The sequence below is a fragment of the Colletotrichum tamarilloi genome (genome assembly GCF_030869305.1).
Source record: "Colletotrichum tamarilloi strain Tom-12 chromosome Unknown Scaffold_61.1, whole genome shotgun sequence".
Taxonomy (NCBI): Eukaryota; Fungi; Ascomycota; class Sordariomycetes; order Glomerellales; family Glomerellaceae; genus Colletotrichum; species Colletotrichum tamarilloi.
In genome coordinates this window covers 143,637-166,462 of record NW_026849443.1, presented here as the reverse complement: position 1 = coordinate 166,462, position 22,826 = coordinate 143,637, and the positions used below count along the sequence as shown (strand labels likewise).

The 22,826-nt window shown below is 52.4% G+C and overlaps 3 protein-coding genes across 3 annotated transcripts; 2 read left to right on the top strand and 1 right to left on the bottom strand.

Annotated features, from left to right (window-relative positions):
• Positions 1–596: 596 nt before the first annotated feature.
• On the top strand, positions 597–2,105 carry CTAM01_11401 (FAD dependent oxidoreductase; the record flags this gene model as incomplete). Its single annotated transcript, XM_060527412.1, has 1 exon — positions 597–2,105. The coding sequence occupies one exon, from the start codon at positions 597–599 to the stop codon at positions 2,103–2,105; it is 1,509 nt and encodes a 502-aa protein (XP_060377982.1).
• A 6,239-nt stretch (positions 2,106–8,344) lies between these two features.
• Positions 8,345–9,449, bottom strand: CTAM01_11400 (uncharacterized protein; the record flags this gene model as incomplete). The annotated part of the gene is made up of 3 exons (XM_060527411.1): positions 8,345–8,546; positions 8,768–8,937; positions 9,132–9,449. Coding segments are annotated over 3 exons (690 nt in total), but the record flags the coding sequence as incomplete, so codon positions are not given.
• A 3,851-nt stretch (positions 9,450–13,300) lies between these two features.
• CTAM01_11399 (methyltransferase domain-containing protein) lies at positions 13,301–14,886 on the top strand (the record flags this gene model as incomplete). The annotated part of the gene is made up of 4 exons (XM_060527410.1): positions 13,301–13,730; positions 13,967–13,996; positions 14,124–14,334; positions 14,418–14,886. 4 exons carry the CDS (start codon positions 13,301–13,303, stop codon positions 14,884–14,886), a joined length of 1,140 nt encoding a protein of 379 aa, XP_060377980.1.
• Between the last annotated feature and the right edge of the window lie 7,940 nt (positions 14,887–22,826).

Below are 22,826 nucleotides of genomic sequence, written 5' to 3'. Positions count from 1 at the left end.
CTTCGTATGCGCCTTACTGCCAAGAGGGTCTCTCTTTTCAAGTTTTGATGCTTCTGGATACATTACAAATTCCATTATAAAATCATACACAGCCTTGCATTTGAATATTCGCAGTCATGTCAAAGACGTGATCAACACGAGATGCGCCGTGGTCCAGGCATAGCCGGGATGCGCCGATACCCAAACGGGCATGTTTATGCGGACCACCGGGCCCGGAACCCCGCACCGATCATCGTCCGCATTGACTTGCCATATCGCCTTGAGTGGGGGAGACGAGATTCCTACCGAGGGACAAGCACTCTCGTCCACCACAACCCCCGGATGCTGTGATATCTACATTACTCGAATTCGTGAGGGACGTTGGATAACATAACACAGCAGATTGACATGAATGCGAGACTGGAGAACTCTTCATCTGGTGTCTGACGTCAACAGCAACCTCACAAATCCCCCCGCAGCTATCAATCCCGAATCTAACTCAACGTTCCCATTTGTCTTTTCCTCATCGCTTTCATATTCGTTCAAGGACGTAAGTCAAATCTGAGCTCAAGTCCGAGGATAATATAATACAATCCACTCGTTCGTCCGTATCAATCATGGACGAGAGAGCCCGTATTCCCGTTACCCTCCCAGTCCCGAACCCAACGCCCAGCTATTGGCACTCGCCGCTCTCCCGTCTCTCAACCTACAACTCCAGCCCATCACCACCCTCAGAGACCGATACTTTGATCATAGGAAGTGGCATCACTGGCGCGGCCACAGCGCACTTCCTCCTTTCCTCAAAAGATGGATCGGCTTCGCCCCCGGACATCACCATGCTTGAGGCTCGCACCCTTACCTCAGGTGCAACGGGTCGCAATGGCGGCCATACCAAAGCCGCATCCTACCGATCATTCCTTCATCACGCCGAGACACTTGGGACTGAAGCAGCTTGTCTCATTGCCCGTCTCGAACTCGCAAACATCCGAGCGGTTCACGCCTTTGCCGCGTCACATCTCAAAGACAAGGAGACGGAGAGCAGACCCTGCCAGACCGTCGACGCGATATACGACGAGGCGCAGTGGGAAGCTGCCAAGAAGGCCATAGAGGCGATGACAAAAACCATGCCAGACGACGACGCCTCAAAGTACGAATTCTATGACGTTGAGGAGATGAAGACCCGGTTTCACGTTGCAAAAGAAGGGCTATATGGAGGCATCGGATACGAAGCCGGAAGCATCTCGGGATACCGCTTCACCACCGACGTGCTGGAGTTATGCGTCGACAAAGGCATGAAGCTCTTCACAGAGACACCGGCACTAAGCGTCAAGAAAGTTCAACATGGTGTCTCCACGGACAACCACCGCTGGATAGTCGAGACACCAAAAGGACAAATCAAGGCCCGCCGCGTCATACTCGCAACAAACGGCTACACCGCATCCCTCCACCCACGCTTCCAAGAAGCCATCGTCCCAATGAGAGGCCAAATCACTGCTCTCCGCCCGGGCTCCAACATGCCAAAGGCGGGCCTCGCGACAACCTACAGCTTCATCTACGAGGCCGGCTACGAGTACATGATCCCCAAACCGGCAGGCACGCAGTTCGCCGGCGATATTGTCATCGGCGGCGGCCTAGTCCGCGCTCCCGACCAAGGGCTAGGCGAGTACGGTACGACGGATGACTCGCGGCTGAACCCCGTCATCAGCGCGTACCTGCGCGAGACGACACCGCGCTATTTCGGCGACGATTGGGGCGACGATGACCCCGAGGGCGAGGGCGGCGGCAGGGTGCGCGCCGAGTGGACGGGCATCATGGGCTTCAGCCCCGACGGGTTCCCATTCGTGGGCGAGGTGCCGGGCGAGGAAGGACTGTGGGTTTGCGCGAGTTTTCAGGGACACGGTATGGTGTTTTGCTGGATGTGCGCGAGAGCGTTGGCGGTCATGCTCGAAGGGAGGGACTGCAGCGCGGAGGAGAAGGAGAACGGGGAGGAGAGCAAGGCGGAGGAGGCGGAGAAGCAGCTTGGCAGCTGGTTTCCCGACGCATTTATAATTACATCTGCACGCCTCTCGCAAAGATTCGGAGGGAGAGTGAATCACTCGACGGCTGGATCCGCTGATCAGACATAAAATAGAGACATAGAAGCACAGAAGGCATGGAAGTGTCGAGACATGAGACTCGAGAGTCACTCGCAAACGCCCACCTGACGCCGTAGCGGGCTGGCTTGACTTGGCTTCCTTGCTTTCTCGTTGCGGCTGGAATAGAGTTCGACCGCGCCAGTCAAGGCCGCTTAGCTTAACCATCCCCTCGGATTTTATCGTATGAGCCCGTTCTAGCGGTCAAAGAAAGAACAGGTATGCCAGGGAGGAGGAAAGGGGAAATGGCGTCTCGTCCGGCTTCCCACGGCCGTATGTAGGCAAGTACGTACGCATAAGCAAATGATGTTGTTGTTGTCTTGTTTGCTCTAGCCGGCGTCGGGAAACACGATCACGAGGTGCATGGCCATACCTACATGTCACACACCCATGGGATGGGTCACTGCCAGGACATGGCTGGATGGAATACGACTGTGGCAGATTATCGTGACGGTTTGTGGAGGTTCTCCTTCAGCCGGCCACGTTCCTATTCGGTGTTATTTCTTGTGTTGCAATGAACAAGTCAGGATACCATTGCGTCCAAAAGATTCACTCACGCCAGGTTCCAAGTCGCGCGCGTAATTGCGGCCGTTTAATGTCATCTGCATGTCGCACAATGCGCGGAACCAGCAAACATTCTGACCAAAAACCCCACCTGGATGGCGGCACGCCTCCACAACTCGGAATGGAGGCACTAAGGTCATTACACTACGGGATACGTACGAAGTAGGTCCCGCCATGTTCGTCCGTCTCTGCTTGAATGGAGTCATCCCAATCGAGCGGCACAAGCGGGAAGAGTCTCGCCAGTGCGTTGGCACGGTACTGCTCGCCTCGGGATCGCTTGCAGGTGCAGGTCCAAGGGGGACCACTCGGTTGGAAACAATAACCCACTCGGGGAAAGGGGTCGCGATGAATGAATGGATGTTGAGGGCAGCGAGACGCAGAGATGGAAGGCCAGACCCGAGAGGCAGAGCTGTGGCGTTTTTGGTGTGCCGTCCTGTTGGATAAAAAGGACTGGACGGCACTTCAGCCATCATCCGTTAGGTCGGTGGATAGCGTACCCTACGTCCGGTTAATGTGAGAAAGAGATGACAGGCAGCACAGCTTATGACGGGAAGCTGCTGTCTGAACGAACCATCCCCGAGAGACCAAGCCTATGATGGAGATGCTTCTGCGAGGAGAGCAGAGCCTGAGAACGTGTATGCCCGCCTTGGGTCGATGTCATTTGCAATATCGTGGGGGGAGCAGCTTCGATCCAGAAAGTTGTCGGAGTGGAACGGCTGGCCGAGAGCCACCGTACACACACATCGAATACGACTCTGAGAAGCAGCCATGGCCTCATTTCCTACTCGATGCGTACGTCCACCAAGATGATCGTGAGGAAACCCCCGCTCGACCATAAGTTTTGAGGCGGGTGCTTAGTGCGGTCCTGGGCATCGTGGGTGTGCAACTTGTGCGCACTGCGCGGGCGCGGCAGCACGGAAAGACGAGAAGAACGACAGGGGTAACTTTGACAAACACTTTGCCGGCCGGCTTCCATTGCCCAGCACCAGATGCTGGACAGACCCCAGCCAGCCAGGACCACAGCTGTACGGACGGATATGCGATCCACCGTTCTGGAGACCTTTGACAGGCTGCGAAACCCGAAGGATTCAAGCAGCCAAGCCGTCCGTTGATATGAGAGAGAAAGCAGCACACACACACGCGCACACACAAACACACATACACAACAATCTGCAGACAGCCTACAGGTAACCCGACAGAGGGGATAGTGGCCCGTAACTGCAGGCACGAGACAAGGAACCACCCAATAGCCCTTCGATTGGGACCGCGCGCACACACGTCGCCAAATGCGGTGAGCGTCGAAGAGGTATCCGTAGAAAGAGATGCAGTTACTATGCGCCTCTGCGGCATGATGTCGGGACCGGGCGTTGCTCAGCGCGAGAGCGAGGGCAATGCCATGAGTGAGGCTTGGGAATAGCCAACGTTGATCTTGTCTCGCCTGTGGTTTGAGTCATGTCTACATGGTGCGCGCATATACGTAGGCTGAGCCCGTTTGTAGCTTGACGTGCGTTTGTCACAAGCATCGCGGTTCCCCCCTTCCGTCGTCATGCTGTGCATTTGCTCATGTTCCGAGGATAAGGGTCTGGTAAGATTTGTAAAGTTCGGGAGAGAGATCCCTCGGCCCAAAAACTCCTTGGTAGTGCCCGATGATTCCGAAGATCTTCATTGCGCCAATTTGGGTTGATTTGCTAGTGGCGTTTTGGAACCTGTTGGACCAGAGGGGTTAAAGAGGTTGCAGCTCGGCTGAGCATGGAGACATGTATGTCCTTACGTGTCTGTAAGCTTGTGCCAGACAGGTATGATGGCTGTGTCGTCGGGTCATCAAACTTTGTGGGATAAGCACGCAAAAGAGCCTATCTGGTAACGAAATCGGGTGGCATGCGGTCAGAGCAGAGTAAACCGCGTGCGCTTCCGCTTGTACGGCCGAAATATCGTGTTGCCCTAATATGCTGTAATGTAAATGGTATCGCAATTGGTGCGAGACCATTCCGATGGTTTTTAGTACATATGGTAATGGTAATGTTCAGTAATCGGTATTCAGCGTTCGAGGCTGTCTAGCACGTATGGGTGTGAGACGGCGGCTGCGATGTTTGACCGCCTTAGTCGTGGTTATTAGGAGAAAACGCAGTGTTAGACCCGGTAGTGGTTGGCGATCGACAGTCAAAGTCCAGGCCAAAAAGCAATGGCTTCAGATCGTCGCGTCCAATGCCATGGAACTTGCTCGGGACCCCGGCTCACGGGCGGTGACTAGCACGTAGTTCCATCTCAGAGGTCCCCTTGGACGAGCACATTTTGTCTCTTTGGATTCGAGGGGAAGGGAGGGGGGCTGAGACTAAGCAGCTAAGGTAGCTTAGGCCTTTTGTTTCGCCTGGGATGGGATTCCAAAGAAAAGATGGCTTTGCTAATTACACATTGTCGACCACGTTGTGACATGCCACGGCCATGCTCTACGAATCAAGATCCGCGATGGCGACAAGAGATGAGTTGACACAATGGGGGCGCAAATTAGGGCCAAAGTAGCGCAACTGACTCTGATCCTCCCTACTGCGGGAGAGAGAGAGGCTTAGGCTGAACCACGGACCAGCAGGCACGAGTCGAAAAGCTGCGGACGCCCGGGACGCTAAGAGATCATATGAACCTCACAGTTGGATTAGAGCGTCGCAGCTTGCCATCCATCTCAATACCGTCTGGTCCTGACTTGATTTGGCTGTCTGGGTCATCTCATGATTTCCAGTCTCTTGTCCCATCCAGGGTGGATAGGAGAGTTGATCTGAAGCCGACGGTGCGAAGGCAAAAATGTGAAATGAGCTGACGGAGATCTGCAGTGGTCGTTATTCCCGGTGCTAGCAAGACGACCGAACGCCCGTTCGCTCCGGACGGTAAGTAGATGCTGAGGATCGGGTGGGCGAAGAAGACGGGACCGAAATGATATGCCCTGGAGGGGAAACAGGGACGAATCGCGAGAGTCGCGGAGTTTGCCTTGGCGGCACCCAGACGCAACAGCGGCCGGCGGTCAAGCCGGGGACTTACAGTTGCAACAACTGCCATTGGGTCGACGCCATATTAGACGAGACGAGACGATGTCGCCCTGTGTCGGCCGATGAACGGGATGTCGATGTGAGTGACAACAGATGGGTAAAGACGGGGGTTGTTGTTGGTCATGGGGATGGCTCCGTTTGGGATCCGGGAGGTCGCATCCGAGCGTGGTATTCAACGGGTTGTAATAATGCAATGGAATGGCAATCGCTTGCATGGCGCGGGAAGTCACGACGTGTAATATCAAAGCTACTTGCATGGATGGATAGGATGGTATAGCCATGATCGCTTTCCGTACTCCGGTTTGTATCAGTACTAGAGAGAGAACTCTGAACTTTGAAGTATCAAATTTTGCGTGGGCCCTGGATGCAGTACGCCAGGTGTAGATAGGAAAAGGATTGGACTATTGGAGAAACGACCACTCACCTGAAAGGCTAGAACGATGCGACTGCCGACTGCCGAGTGACGAGCGGCGTAGAGGCATGCGATCTTCGCTGCAAAGGAAGGACTTTTGGTTGGAAAGAAACACAATCGAAGCCCCCTCCATGGACTTTGCCGCTTACCAATGCCAGCATTCTATCGGATGCATGAAGTCGCTGAGTTATTGAATTCAGATTCCTTGGTTGTGAGGAGCTTGCAAAGTCTCTGGTTTCACAATAGAATACGTCTGACCATAACTAATGCTGAGCAAGTCTTTGAGGGATAAATCAGCTCCTCCTCTCGTAAACGTCAACATCTCCCAGCCAGTGAATTACAGAATACATGCGGATCCGATAGACTCGGAGAGAGTGACCTCGATGGGCCGGCCCCCCTTCTCCCAAGAAAAGCTTCCTCCCGAGTCCCGGCCCAGCGTGCCATTCCTCTGGGAACATCCACAATGATGGCTGGGGCCCCTAGCTGCCCTGTTGTCCGTTGAAGGCGTGCAGACCAAGTACTCTGTATTCGTAAAGTTGCAGCGCTTTATCCGTCTCATGTCCCTTTCCGTCTAGGGGGTGTCTAGCAGTACTAACAGTGGGCAAAGGGGAAAGAGGATCCAAGGAACAGGGAGTGAAAGGGGTGTTGGGATACCAGGCTGTGACATTTCCTCCATGAGAGAGAAACATGGATAACGTCAAGGAGAAGGAAGCAGAGTCAAGTACTGTCCATGTACCCGTCTGCTCTCTTCTCGACCTCGGCATGCCCCCTTTGAGTATCCCACCAAAACCCATTCGATTTCTCGACCCTCCCTGTACCGCCAAGAAGGACAATCTGGGTCTCAGCCCCCACAGAAGGGACAAGTTCAAATCCCGAAATCTAAAGTCCCACTCTTTCTTTGGGTAGTGTGTTCTTCCGGCGCTCACTTTGCACCTGTTCTCCGTACCTCTCTCTGTACGGTAGGTATCCGTACGCACACACACACTCGTAACGGACGGGATATGCTCTAGTGCAGATTGAAGTCTCTTTAAACGTGCTGGGTCTCGTGTTTTTCTCCGAACGTAACCTCCATGTGGCGGGTGACTATCAGGTCATACTTGAGTTACGGGCTGTCAGGTTTGACGCATGCTTTGTGTGGAACGTTAAGATGAGGGGGAGAATTCCACAGAGCAGAGGAAAGGCCACCCAAGCAAAACCTGGGCTTCCCAGAATCTTCGTGGCTAGAGAAAAGCTTCATATTTACTTTTTTTCTCCTCTCTCCAGTCGAATCGACGGATTGAGCTCGATGCAGGACAAACGGACCAGACAGCGACGCTTCTTCCCTCCACCCTCTCTGACCGTAACCGCTGCTGCAAGGTTTTTTGTGAGATCTGACAAAGACTTGAGCAATTGTGGGCAGCGCTCTGCTGGATTGGGAGGAGGAGGGGAAGACCCAAGCAGCGTCGACGAGGAGGGGCAGCCCGGGTCCGGGAGCATGGACATGGGTTTCTCGTCAACGACTGCCAGTGACCACTTCTCGGGAGCCAAGACCTCCAAACCTTGCCCTGCTCTGCTCATCGGTATGCTTGAACTGTGCCATTGTAGCATCCGTCAAGCGTCAACGCTGTCAGCATGTACCTCTGAAAGCAACCCTGGAAGAGTCAGAAGTGAGGCTTTCCTCACACTGCGCGAATGATTGATCACTGAGCGGCCTTCCTTTACCATGGTAGTGCGGACTTTGCGCCCGTTTGATGGACGACGGAAAGTATGGATGGTCCTTGCTGGTGGACTTGGTCACGGACATAGGACTGTGACACTGACAGCTGAGTGAAAGGCCGCCAAGTTGTCGAAACATTTTCTTGCTTTTCTTCCTTCCCAACGGACTGGACTGCTAAGCTTCGGCACTCGGTCAATGTGTCGGGGGAAGTCGGTGGGCAGAAAAACACTGGCAGCTTTGGGCAGAGAATCCTGCCGCACGAGAAGTGGAATGATATCGATCATCTCAAGTTCGTTTGCTGTGGCCCATCCAGATTTTCGCCTATGGGTTGATGGGCTTCGTGGGGTCCAGCGATAGTGGTATGCTTCTTCTTCTTCTTCGGGACATCGCGCAATCTCGCGCAATCTCTGCGGGCCCATAGTTCAACGGATGCATCTGTGTGATCTTTTCTGGGCTCGATCTTGCTGGAGACTTCAGAGACGGGGGTCCCCATCAGAAACCGAAGAGCCGCAAAACATGACCGTCAGACGGTCGGCCATCTTGACGGTACCGACGGGTCGACGGCCCCGGCCTTCAGTTTCGACCGAGCTTCGGCGCTCTGTGCTCCGTGCTCTTTCTCCCAACTCTTGAGCTTCTTGGGTCTTGGGTCTTGAGTCTTGACTCTTGACTCTTCGTGGGGTGCTACGTTTGCCAGGAGCTCCCCTTCTCTCGGGTAGGTGGTTTGACTGTACTGTCGGCCGCTTGTTGCAGGTTCATGGCGCTTCATCCCAGCAGCTTGGTTCGAGACAGAATAGAGTTCATTGACGAGGTGTTGATCCTTTGCGGGCTCCATCGAAACCTGCCACAAGGTCGAATGGCATGGCGAAGTGAACGAAGGCCAAGACTTGGTCAGACGCGAAGGTGCCGACACTACTAGAGTGATGGGCAGGCCTTTTGACAGACGTACTGATAGCATCGCAGACCAGAAAGTCCTAGACTCGTGACATCTACCGTGATAGACTTAGAGTCGTCGAGATGATTATTGCGGAACTCTCCGTCAACTTTGATTTCCCTGCGAAAATCCTCGATTCGTCTTGGGGGCCCTGCCGGTTCCGGGCTTTGAAAATGAGCTTGTACCTGTCCAACACAAGTGGAGAATAGAAGTGGATTAGATAAGCATGCCCTGTACCATGGAAACGTCCGAGCCAAGGGCCCCAGGGAAGTGAGTGACACTGACACTGACTGGGAGTTGGGAGGGGTGAGGGCCTTGGACGAGAAGGGAGAGGAAGAGAGAGAGAGAGAGAACAGTAGTCAACAGGTGATCGATGTACCTCGACACCCGCAGGTACTTCCGCCTTGTCTTTGCCTTTGCGGCTTGCCTTGCCTGCCCGGATCCACGAGAAGGGGGGGGCAGAGAGGCGGCCAGGACGCTGCACGTTCCAGGTCGAGGTTACTCCTGGTGCTCCTCCCATCCGCAGCTCCTCCCAGTGCAGCAGAGCAGCTAAGGGTACATAGTAGAGTGTAGGCGAGGCGAGCAGGGCAGGGCACTTGCTTTGCGTCTGCTTTGCTTCTGCTGCGCTGCTGCTGCTAGAGGAACTGATGTTCCCATTCCCTTGGGTCGGCGGGCCCCCTACTCCGTACGTCTGCGCCTAGTTAAGTACACAGTAAGTACGGTACAGGAGGATGTCCTAGCCGTAGCAGCAGCAGTCCTGGGTCATCGTTGCGCAGGTTAGTCTTGAAGGACTTCCCTCCGACGATAATCCGCATAGCAAGCAGGTCGATGGACGTCCGCAGGAGAGTTCCCCATCAGCAGCTCCAGTTGCCCCTCTTCAGTACAGAACATGTCGACATTCATTGGCATCACGACTGGCCACGCCTCATCATGTGCTTCTCAGAGTCTGCCTCCGGCTCCTCTTTCCCGTTGCTATCTCGCCCTATCTCACATTCTTCTCTCTCGACTATCGGTCTACCTCCCGAGTCTTGACACTGCGCATACACGAAGCACATGCAGATTCATGTCCAGTCTCCATTATGCCACCATGTAGACGCTCCGCTCATTACGCACGCATCGTCTTGGCTCACATCCGTTTGCCTACAAGAGTAAGGATACTCTGTACTCTGTACGGATATGTACAGAGCATAGCGGCTGGCAATGGATATCTCTCCACTCGGTGAACGGCTATCTCTCAGAAACAACATGCGCTTACCGTTCCGGTTCGAAAAGGAGCCCTACTGCCGCACATCATCACCCGTTCTCATTAAGGGTTTTGACGGCTCCTGACTCGCCCATCTGCCGTGGCACCACGGCACCGCGGCCATGGTCGCAGCCCTAAGGCAAGCCACGTCTGCCAGCGCACAGCACATTGGGATTGTTTCTCGGAGCTGCACTTTGGCAACCTTACAAGGACAAGAGGACCCGGAAGTGCTCGCAAGAACCCCCCCTCTTCTTCCTCGATCTTCAAAACCTAAGAACCATTCCGGCGTTGTCTTGACTCTTGGGGTAGTACGGATGCCCTATCGCAAAAAGTCACCTTACCTTAACCCCAACGTGCCTTGCACCCCTCCACTTCAGCTACAACCTCACCGAATCCCACTTCCAGACTGTTTACACTAGTTTCCCCCCTCCATCCCCTCTTTTGAACCCTTTTCCTGTGTTCCCCTCACGATGTTCACTTTTTCTTCCCATCATCCTTTTGGTCACGGCCCATCATATCCTATCTCGTGCTGCACGAGCAGACGGACGGGAGAATCGCCGCGAAGCATGTCTTATACTGATTCAATGAGCTGATGTTGTGACGGACCATGTGCTCTCCCACATGGGGCCACGTTCGTGTCTCTTCTTCCCGTCATGCCTCCTGCCTGTCCCGCTGCTGTATTCATTGTGTATGTATGCGCTGTGCTTGTACTACATACCCAGTATAGACGCAACGGCAGGGTGATGCCAATTCTGGTGCAAAACAGACATGCTTCATCCCCCAAATCCCTGACTTGAGCCAATCATAGGTCCATCACGACGCCTTCGTTCCTCATTCCCGGGTCCCTACGTCTTCAGGTCTGACCCGACAGCTTGTTTTGAAGGATTCCTTCCCCTCCCCTCCGACGCCGATGCCCTTACCCTCCTCTCCCGCTGCCCGCACCACTGATGTGCGCAGCCACCCCACTGACAGTGGCCAGGTCTGTATGTTGTACCCTGCCTGTTTCGTTCCTTGCCCAGCCCGTCGTATCTGAATGGGAGACACTCACACACACACACACACTCACACACAAACACACACCCCAGTGGCCCCCCCCCCCCCAGGCCCCAGGGGCAGATTGATGGGCGTTAGGCACACTCGAGCAACAGTAGGCGGCTGACGAGCTAACCAAATTCGAGACAACTTGCCTATGGGTAGCTCGCTAGCTCATCAGAGCTGTCGAGACTGTCTTGTCTTGCGCAGTAAGCATGGTAAGCTCGCTTGGTGCCAAACATTGCCAAGGACAGGTTCACACACTCCTTGAGCTCTCTCTCTCTCATCTTCCTAATCATCTTCATCTTTATCGTCCTCGTGAAGCTGTAAAGTCATCAAAAAATTATAGTCATTTAGTTGTCGGGCAGCGACCATCATTAACCCTGGCCTGTAGAGAACCACAGCCCGGGTATCGAGCGGGAAAGCATTACCCGCCCCTGCAAGTATAAGTCATCCAAGCCTTGCTGTAGCATCTGAGGTAGGTATCGAAGCAGAGCAGAGCAGAGCGCAAGTGCCACTCTCCCACTTGTACCTGGGCGAAGCAATGTACATTCCCTTGACCCATCGACCCTCATGTACCTTTCCTTCCCTGCCTTAGTGTCTAGTAGGTTCACTTCCGTACTTCCTGAGAGCAAGAGTGACAGAGAGAGAGAGAGGGCCACAGCGACCCGTGCAGGGACGGGACGCGGAGCTGTAAAGACCTGGACCTTGCCAATCGTCCATACTCGAACATCCATGTTTCCTTCAAGTCTACATTCTGTTGCCTGCCTCTCTCTCTCGCACTCATTGTCCCTTGCCTTCGGACCACTGACACCAAACACATACATAATCGCTCCCTTTTCACCTTTGTTTTCACCATCGTGTTCTTCAACGTTGCCATACTGTCGGGCCCTCGAGATTCCCCACGTCATCATTTACCAGCCCAGGATTCCTTCTGCGACTTATCTTGCGACCTTGTCTCCCAGTCTTGCCTCGATCTACCGGGAGCGTTGTTGAGCTATCGATCACCTGTCAACTTGAAGGATTCGAGATACCTGCCAGGGTCGACAACCTCTTCCCCCGCACAGGGCATTCGGCGAACAACCCGATCTCACCACATTCCGTTGCGTCGAATCGTCGCTGTTCACACCCCAGCCACGACGACGACGACCGCCGAGAGCACACAAAGTCTTGTCGCGTCAGACTTGAACACCGCTCTTCTAGACGGACGCTAGTCGACGGTCGAAGTTTGCTAGACAGGTTGCAGGTTACATAGCTCTAGACGAAGCCTGAATCCCCCACCCCTGATACCAAAAGGTCATCCACAAACACCATCTCATTCTCAGCCTGTCCGCCATCCGCCGCCTTCTCTGGTACCGGGCTCCTTCGGCTACCTTGCTAGTACGTACCTTGGCGACTTTTCTTAGTCTATGGGACGACCCCCTTCTCGTTTCCCCCCAGTCGAGGAAGTCATTCAGATTTCTGAGGCACCCTCACGGGCCATGTCAAAGTTGATGCCGAGCCGTCCAAACCACCATACCCTTTCTCTCTTAACACCAAGCCTGTCCCGTCGCAAGACATGCCAGAAATCCCGAACAAACAGTTGTTGAAGTCGATCCCTGATCCCCTTACCTCCCATCCTTCCCTTCGCTGCTCGCGTCCGCGATTTATCTCGTCCCGAACAAAGCGCACGCACACCAACCCCAAATAACCCTCTTCCATTGTCTCGGGTCCCTCCTTGTCATCCGCTCCAGTGGTTTTCTATTCCTTTTTCCCCTGTCAGTATCCTCCTCTTCTCCAAGACAGGCAGCGCAAAGTTTGCTTTCCCATCATTCGTTCTCGCCTCCCCGCTTCCACACCTCCAAACAAACCGACGTTTTCGTCCAACATCTTCCCTATCCTGATTATCTCTCTATCCACAAGCGGTTCGACCGCTCCCCACGCCGCACGCCGCTTCGGGACTTTTCTGATCTGACAGTTGGAAACAGACAAGCCTGGCTGCCAATCTGGGACGTCATCGCCGGCATTTTGGTCTTGGTGGAGGGGTCCCTGGTTAGAATTTTCCATCCCTGGAAAGCTCTCTGACGTTGAGAAAGCCAAGGTTTTGGATTGGGATCGCTTCGCATTGCCAATTCGCACTGCCATCAACTTCCCGACAAGTCAGGCGCCCGTCGCCGAGGACCTTTCTCCACGCCCGACGACAGTCAAGTTCGTGTACGCTTAGGTTCGAACATTTGACTCAGGCTGGCGTCTGTCGGGTACGAAGCGCAACAAGCAGATAATTCACGTCCACAATGAATTCGCCGCCAAACTCATTACGCGAAGAACAACTGAGAGATCTCTTGGTGAAGTCCGCTCGCGGCCCGCCTTCAGACCAAGAACCCCCCGAAAAGCGGCTTAAACTCGGCGGCCCCCCTTCTCCGGCAACCTCAGGCCCGGCCGTCATGTCACCGCCCGGTTCCACCGATACAGCTATCACTGTCGGTTCTCATAATGGCGATGAGTACGACACCGAGAGCTTGACCGACAGTGTGAGAGAGCACATGTACGAGAACCGACTACGATATCACGCCTACCGCGCAGGACGTTATGCATTTCCCAACGATGCTATTGAGCAGGACCGCGACGAGATGAAGCACATCATCAGCATTGAGCTGAGTGGGAGGTACTTCTTTTCCCCTGTCGATGACCTGATGGCAAGAGGCGCCGAAGTCCTGGATCTGGGTATGTGAAAGCTTTTCATGTGAGGCACCATGGTGGTGACGTACTTGAGATCATCGTGGCAAATACCTGCCGCCACGTTATGAACGCTTTCTTCTGCAAGAATCATCACAACGTTGTTCATGATGCCCCGGCAATGAAGAGAACAACGCCAGAATCTTGCGACGTCATCACCGAGCCGTTTGTTTACATCTTAGGATATGCTGTGAATCGCAGTGAGTTAACACCATTCTTCACAGGAACTGGACCCGGTCACTGGCCTATTGAACGTAAGTTCCAAGTCCTCAAGACGCTTTCATTTGCCGTCATACGATTCACTTTCACACCGTTCTTCTCACACCATTACGATCTCGCTACGTTTATGATAAGCGGTCAAACTTACATGTGACCCCGTAGTCGCCGATATGCATCCCAACTCTACGTTTCTCGGCATCGATTTATCTCCGATTCAGCCAAGTGAAGTGCCTCCCAACTGTCACTTCATGGTCGACGATATTGAACACGAAAATGGATGGGATCTAGACGAAGAGTACTTTGATTTCATCCATCTGCGACATACCCTGCACTCCATTCGCGATCGCAACGATCTCATGCAACGCGCCTATAGGTAAACTCCTCAACTCATTTTCACATCCCCTCCTCAAGCTATCGAACAATACTACCTGAAGACAAGAGACTGAACTCTCGTAGGCACCTCAAGCCTGGTGGTTGGTTTGAAATACAAGAACTCGAGTTCTTCCCTTTGTGCGACGACCAGTCCTGCCCAGACGGAGATGGGTACGGCTTCCGAGTCTTCACGCAGTACCTCGACGCGGGATTAAGAGTGCTTGGATCAGAAATGCATGGAATTCGCGCCGCCGCCGATGAGATGCGGGCCGCTGGTTTCGAGAATGTGGAAGAGGACAGGAGGAAATGTCCCATCGGCGACTGGCCAGCAAGGCCTGAGCTGCGCGAGTGTGGCATATTGATGCGGGAAACGATCTTGGAAGGTCTCAAGGGTCTGGCGACAAGGCCTTTCAGAGCCCTGGGATGGACCGAGATACAGATCGAGATGTTCTTGTTGGACGTACGGTCGCACGTCAAGGAAAGGGACTTCCACTCCTATCTGAACCACAGGACAGTCTATGGAAGAAAACCGCTCGACGCGCCGAAGCCATGAGTGGCAAATTTATGAAGGAAAAGAATCAAGAGCACGAAGCAAGACTGACGACACGAAACGAGCGAGGCGACGAGTACGCATGAGATCACCGATCACCGCATACCGATAAAGGCGATGTAGGGGTTTTTTTTTAGATTTGTGTTTTTGATTTTCCTGGGATTGGACGCCTCCTTTCCCACATTGGATGTGCTTCGGTGTCACTGGGGCATTGCATCAAAGGGTTCAGCCGGCGGGCTGGCATCATTATCATTATCATCATCATCAAAACAACGGCACTGCATCGGTTTGGAGATCTCTCGGTGGGCTTTGGGGTCTACGGACAGCGGGAGGTAGCTTCGGCTTTGGCATGTCGTCATCACATTTCGGCTACAGCGGGCGATGGGGGAGTTTTTTGTTGGCTTTCTACTTCGAGGAAGTCATGAGATTATTAAGACCATGGCGGCCTCGTTGGCTATATCAGCTTCTAATAGGTCTGGTGTATCTTACCGTTTCATCCCGCCATATTGGAGTAGTCCGCACGAAGGGGTCCGTTCATAGAGCAATCCCTCGAAGTCGACGAATATTGCGGAGGTGGTATGTCTATAACGCCCATGGAAAATACACTGCAAAGCCTCTCATCCCCGAGGGCTCATTGCTAGTTTTCTACGCTTCCATTCCTCCCTGATTAAACTGTTAAAATTCGAAGTGATGAATTAAATAAGCCTATAGATATGAGTCTTTACAAGAGATATGTTACAATTCGAAACGCAAAGGTGTCAAACAAGATGGTGATCAAGCTTAAGATGTTTCAAGTCGTGCCTACCTATCTAAATGCCGATCATTTAATGACTTCGTAGACCGTGATTTGCATGCGTTCATGGAAGCCAACTCTTGCTATGTTCTTATCTATGTCCATAGCCGAGTCTTGAATACACGTCTGGGCTGTTCTTTTCCTGTCTGAAAGACTTGTCATCGACTACAAGGTAGGAGGTCTGGACTCAAGTGACGGGCATGTTTGGTCACAAACTTCTCACTTCAAGGTGCTCATGTACTATTATATTGGACGTTAAGACTGCTGTCGATGCGATGAAAATTCTAATGAACTTGAAAAAGCACTTGCACACTCTTGGACATTAACGGAGTAGACGGTCCAGATGCTTCGCGCAGCTGGTTCATTGTGGACTTGTTGTGATGTGTTGGTCTGCAACTCGTAGGGGGGAGTTCGAACATCAACGTTGCTCATGAGTTTTTGTATATGTGAAATACCGGCCTTGAGTTATCATGAACCACGAGTATCAGCGTTGTCTTGTCTTGAGTCAGCTGGCTGTCTTTCCTCAAGCATTTCTTGGAAAGTCGTCCAGGTGAGTTAAACAGCACAATTATCTCGATGCTGAGCTCCACACATTACCACCTAAATACTCTTAATTCACCTCGAACCTTTCTGGTGAGTGCTTAAGTGGATAGCAAAGTGATCGGGTGATCAACACATCCCAAGCTCCCAACTGTCAATTAACAGCATTCTTATCAGTAGGATTGTTACGCATCACTCATACTAAGATACCTCACTCTTCATAAGCTTTTCTAATGTCATAAAATGCGGAGAAGATGCCCAGAAATTGGATACTATTTCTGATAATTTTCTAAGAAAAGGCTGATGTACATTAGTCTATCTTGTCGTCTACTTGATGCTGAGGTGCTCCGGCTAGTGACATAGGATCCGGGGGAATAGGTTCTACATAAGCTCCAAGTCAATATCTTGACAATGTCAAGGAGCAAGAACTTATCGTATAAAGTCATAACGAGACGCGGATAGAAGATGGCGTAAAGCGACTCAGCTTGTGAGCATCCTGGTAGTTCGGATCGCAGAGTTCTGGAGCTTTTCATTGGAACACAGATACATGTGCTCTCCGCTAGAGGTTTTTGTCGCCACTGGCTAATTGAGTCCATCACCAAGTTGGAAATCCCGATTCAGATCGTCATATTCTGCCAACTTCCACTTGACGATGCCTATTTCTCCAAAAGTTCCACAGTGTTGTATTACGTTAAGAATATGCAGGATAGGATGCATCTAGACTTGACAAAGTAGGACAATCTAAGCCGGTGATCTGTGAAATCGAGGCACGAACTTTTAGATTATGTACAGCTATAGTTCATAACCAAGATTGATAATGATGTGCCCATGAGGTTCATGTAGCAAGTTCACATGGCTATGGCAGCTTGAGTTTGATAGACGAGCTTTAGAAACCCAGGGTCACTGAAAGGTCAACTCACGATGTCTTCAACCAGAGAAGCAGCAAGATAACTAGATGTTCCTGCACTTTCCCTTTTACCAGGAATCTTTATCCTATAATTACGGATACTAACTCCTATCTTCCACTTCAGCTCTAGTCCTTTTCCAGAAAACCCTCTCAGTGGGTCTCAGCAAAGCACCTTGACGGCACATCCTGCAAGGCTCAAGCAGATCGGATGTTTGCCAAGGATGCGATGGAGCCCAAGCTCCAATAAAGTTCCGGGCCCTCTATACTTCAGACTCTGGGTAATAGAATCCTTCCCTTCCCCTGAGATATTGCGAGATATGGAGCGTTCTTGTTGAATTGACGAGTCATGCATTGTTCGCGACTTTCCAAGTCAAAGCGCGCACAGTTGTGTATCCGTCAAAGGGGGGAACAGATTTCGAGGGCAATCAGTTTTCTCTTTAACAGTAGCCACTATTGAGTGAATGAAGACTCCATGTTGATTGCCTCGCATCTGCCCCGTTTCTTGCCAGACAGCATCGTAACCTGTATCTCTTCAAGATTCGAAGTCAGAATGCCAGCGATAAATCAAAACTTCGGCATCGATGCTTAAAGACCAATACGCTAACAAGCATTCGAAGAGCATTCAATATCCAACGGTTCCGATTATGGAGCAGTCATGAATGCACCTTTGATACTTTTTTACTCAGAGGGTCCATGTCGAGTGTCCTCTATAATTTAAGAGTAGTTTTACACAAGACTAACGCACAAGAAAACACGACATTCAGCACTGATGTTTAGCTGTGCGTACCAAAATTCAGAAAGCCTTCGAGAACAGAACTGGAACTTTGGCGAAGAGCCCATGGAGCTATGTAGAAGACGGAAACGAACGCCTCGAACGCCTCTTGGTGGCACCGAGTCGAATAAGAAAACAATTGACTCATGGACGCTGTAGATTCTTTCTGCGATATTTCAGACAAAACAACAAAACCTGAGTCTGATCCGCGTAGCTTTCCAGGAATCGGGTAGCCTCTGACAAAGTCTGGACCGCATGAGTTGGCTAAGATTCAATGTAAAAATTCAATTTCGACTAGTTCAGGCTTCTCGGTGAGGAACGTAGTCTGACACTCATTTCTTCGTCACCCGTGTGCAGTGACATGTGTACGAAGTCGATTTTGAGACCCTGTGAAACTCACATGCGCCTCTTTGACTCACTGCAAAGCCATGACGGCAGGCAAAGTGACTTGGGAAGCACGTGTCTGATGCCCAGAGTTTCCAAAGATAGGTCTGTGGCTGACATCATGAGACCAGGCTGGCCCAGACCGCTAGACTACACACACTTCAACTTGACGAGTACACACTTGGTGTGACACGACGATGAGATAAAAGACTCAACGATCAAGATTCACCCACACTTTCGTTATCTTGTCCACATAAAGACTAGGACTACACGATTTGGGAGGGAAGACGCTAATCGTCTAGTCCATGGAAGTCAAACAAAGCATTGGTTGCTGACGACATGTTTCTGCAGCTATGTAGTAGTTGAATCAGATATCACGTACTTGCGCTTAGACAGACCTCTCTAGCTCACCCCAGTTACATCATGGGAGCTCTCTCCACAGATTTGGGAACGCACGTCGACATCAGAACAGCCAGCCCGTGTGTCTGTGCTATCTTATGGTTGCATCGGATGACATGTCATCCATCTCTAAGGCCGCCACATGGCTCAAGATCTTGATCTCAAGATACCTAGCAATGACTCCTCGATTGCCAAGCATGTTTGCTTAGGACCGCCAATTCTCCCTTTAGATTCGTAAACTTGCCATGCGTTACATGTTAGAATCGTGTAGCAAATGGTCTGCTTACGCGAGCTCTCATATCACGTTTGTCTACTGCGCATGATCAACGGCAGTTAGTTGGAACTCTGGAAGTCTTTGGAACTATATCCTGGTTGCTGTAGTCGCTGAGTAACAAATAGGACCGGTCATCACTTGTCACTTTACCGCATTTTGCTTTAGACTTCAATGCAGACTCCAGAGAAGTAAAAGGTCTAAGTTGTATCCCTGGTGTGTTCGTCTCATGGGATCTGAAGCTCACAGAGACAGCCAGCGTGATCCAAGGTGGACACGATCCCGGGTGGACCGGCAAACAATGAACAGACCATCATCCCCAGACTTTCCAAGGGCGGGGTGGTCTGGCGTTGTCGACGAGGTATCCGTAGTCCCCTCCAATAGGGTTCGCCGTCTTGGAGTGCAGATGATCTTCACTTCCCGAGGCAGCTCAATTAATACGAGGAAAACTTTAGTGCCCGGTTGAGGAGCTAGGATCATGAGAGAAAACCAACCCCCGAGATAAGAGAAAAGACGGAGAGTGGTACGACCTGACCATACGAAGTGCCGTAAGTATGAATGCCCGAATGCGTTGGTCGGTCGGCTGGCTACATCAAATGAAGCGAGTGAAAGAGATTATTCTCGAGTTCCTCGAAATGATGTAAATCTTCAGCTCGTCATCACGGCTCCGACCTACCCGACGCATGGTGTGCCATTCACGTCACACGTAGCCCTACTAGGAGCGGTAAGGCTCGCAAATCAGAGTTTCAATAAGCAACTTGCAGGATTCATGAAGCTCTCTAGACGAACGATGACAGGCCACCCCGCGCAACCCGCGGTTCATCGGCATTCCCATCTTCCCCATTGTCTCTCTCGCGCGGGGTGGCGGGCGCCCACTCATGGTTCGTATCGTTTGAACGGGCTTGCTGTGCTGGCAAGAAACTCAGAAATAGAATGAACCAGCAAAAAGAGCAAACAAACAAAACCGCTGGTTGGCCGTATTCCCGCCGCTGGGCTGATCTGGCTCGTCGGAGTCGCGCCTCTTGGGCAAGCTAATGTCTTCGTATATGCATATCGCACACAAGCGAAGCGGCAGTCTAACCTCGCGGTCTCAGTTGCTGGCCATGGGGGTCGGGCGGTGAGTCAGCTCCCAGCCTTTTGGTCTCACAATGCAAGGGCAGCAGCTTGGCCAACCTCACGGCCACATCACACATCACACATCACACACACTTCATGGCGGCAGAGACACCGTCACACACATGCTGCTGCTGGGTGAAGATAAGGCATTGGTGCTGTACGCCCGCTTAGCCGCCTGAAGCAACATCGCGCCCTGCAGGGTTGCGGCACGCGCGAATTTTCACGCAGAGGGCCAGAGAGAGCGTGGGAGGCAGACTGCCCACAGTGGGAGGGCCAGAGACCGAAAAGGGCTCGTTGCTCCTCGATTGCGACACAGAAGGATTGTGACCCTCGTGCCGAAAGGGCTCAAAGAGGCAACGTCAATAGAGTGCCAAGGAGCCGCAACACGCCGCAACGTAGCACCAGGCCCCCGGGAGGCGGTACGGAATAGAGAAAGGAATGAAAGATTGGAAGGAAATCGATTGAGGGGCACTTTATCTCTACCCTCACCGGAAAGCAATCAATAAAACAATATCGAGCCGGAGCTCTCATTGGAAGTTTGACGTTCGGCAGCGAGGGCCGCGAAACACTTTCGTCCCGTTTGAGCCTTGAAGCCCCCGTTCAGGGTCCTCAAGAGGCTCGAACGACTCGAACCGGTCGATGAACCAGCTCATGATGGACGCTAAGCCGCAGTTGCTTGCGCGGACGCTGGCGTTGCGTGCGCTCCCAGGTCGCAAGGCTGCGCGGATTGCAAGGCGTACTTTTTTGACATGATTTGACAGATAGGGGAAATGAACGACTTACGTATCTGGACATTCAAGATACTGTACTTGGAAGATGACCGCCGACGCCGTCGACGCCATCGCAGAAACCAGAAGGCAGAAAAATCCTTCCGAGGCTCACGCTAGGCGATTCGCAGTTAGAGAGGGCTCGCGTCAGTGAGTCCGAGGTTCGGGTCTTTTTAGTTAGACAGGCTCGCAATCCCACGTCCCGTAAACCACGACCTCGCGCAACACCCCGCCGGGGTGTTTTCCCTCTGTGCCTCTCTCTGCTGAGTAAGACCCACGTCACGTCTTTGGAGCCGCTGCTCGATAGTCTCCTTGCTGGCGGGCGGGTGTGGAGGTTTTTTGTCCTAGTTGTCGGGGCGAAACCGTTGTGGAGATGACAAACAGTAGCTCGACAGTAGCTCGAACAGATTTCGGCGCTTCTATGTGCCAGGCAGCAACTGCCACTTTCAAATCAACAATGACAAACGACGACCCGAGGCGAGGGTAGGGAAGACGAGGGTGGCGGCGTCATGGCGTCTAGCAGGACGGGTTGGGCTTGTCGTGGCTGTTTGAGTGACACTGACAAGTCACGACAAGAGCCGCAGGTCGTTCGTAAAGTAGTCGAACTTCGACGACATCAAGTTACTTGCTCGCTGGTGGCACCGTCCCGAAGGATATACCCGCACGTATGGAATGAACACGGGCATTTAGAGTGCTGGTCGGGGCGCTTCCGTCGTTCCCGGGTGATTGGGTCCAATAATTTCTTGCCAAAATAGTAACAATATTGGGCAATAATACGGAAGTTTAGACGGTAATGGCATATGCAAGTGCGAGCTCTTTTCTGGCAATACTCATCTCGACAATCGCAACGTTATCACTGGATACCGAAATTTTGGACGCGAGAGTCTAAGCGAGACTGAGAAAGAGAAGACTTTTTCCATATCCACGGCTCGTGGGAGCTGAAGCCTGAACGTCGAATTTTCGTTGAGACAAGCCGCTGGGCACTAAAGCCTTAGGGCATCGAGATCTTCGGCATTCCGGTGACCGCGGGGCCCATCTCGTTCTTGGCGGGGAAGCTTGGACGAGCTCCTTGCTTTGTGCTCAGCTCTGGGCGGCAAAGGGGGAGTGCTCTGTGACACACAAAGAGAACAATTTCTCCGACAAAGCAAGACAAAGCAAGGAGAAAAGCCGTTGGAAACTCTGAAAAAAGGAGACCAAATAGGGGCTCAAATTTCTGGGGGTTGAACGACGATGAGTGAAGATATTTTTCCTCCCTCGACTCCATCAATTTGCTCTGCGACTTCGCCTACGCTACCGCACGGGTTGAGATGTGTCAGATTGATCGTGATTCCGTCCAGAGGTTTCGAACCCATGGGCGAACAACGCCAACGAGGGCCACACTGGCTCCAGTGTTTCCTGAACCTGGAGGCTGGGAGTGAAGTGGTCCCAGCCCACCGGGACAAGGGGGGGTGTGGCACAAACGCATGGTCAAGCAGTCTCGAATTCAGTCAGAATTGCTCGGCGGCGGTCCTTGTGCTCCGTTTTCGATAGTGGGCAGCCAAGGGACGCCACACACGGAGAAAGTCGAGAGGAAGAGAGCAAAAAAGAATGGGCTCATTCACTTCATTAGCCACAGGACCGGACAATTGTGCGAACTGGTTGTCGATAGGTACTGGAGAGAAAAGTTGGCACAGCGAGTGAGAGAGCGAGCCTGCGTAGTAAACGAGCCAATGGTAGACGCCACAAATCACACAAACAACGCTCTTCCCTGCTGTTCCGTCACCGATAACAGAGAGTATTTATAGCAACGATCACCACAGGGGACACGGATTGGGTTTGGGTGCTGAGAGGTGTGGTGCTGTCGTGCAACCGTCGCCTCGACGGCAGCTCGGATTCGGGCATTTTATGACGAGACTTCAGACCTCTTTAGCTACTAGCAAATGTCTGTTGGTGCCGACATTCAGAAGGCAAAGCTGAAGGATTCGCTTTTTTTCTCCGGGCCACAATCGCTTTAT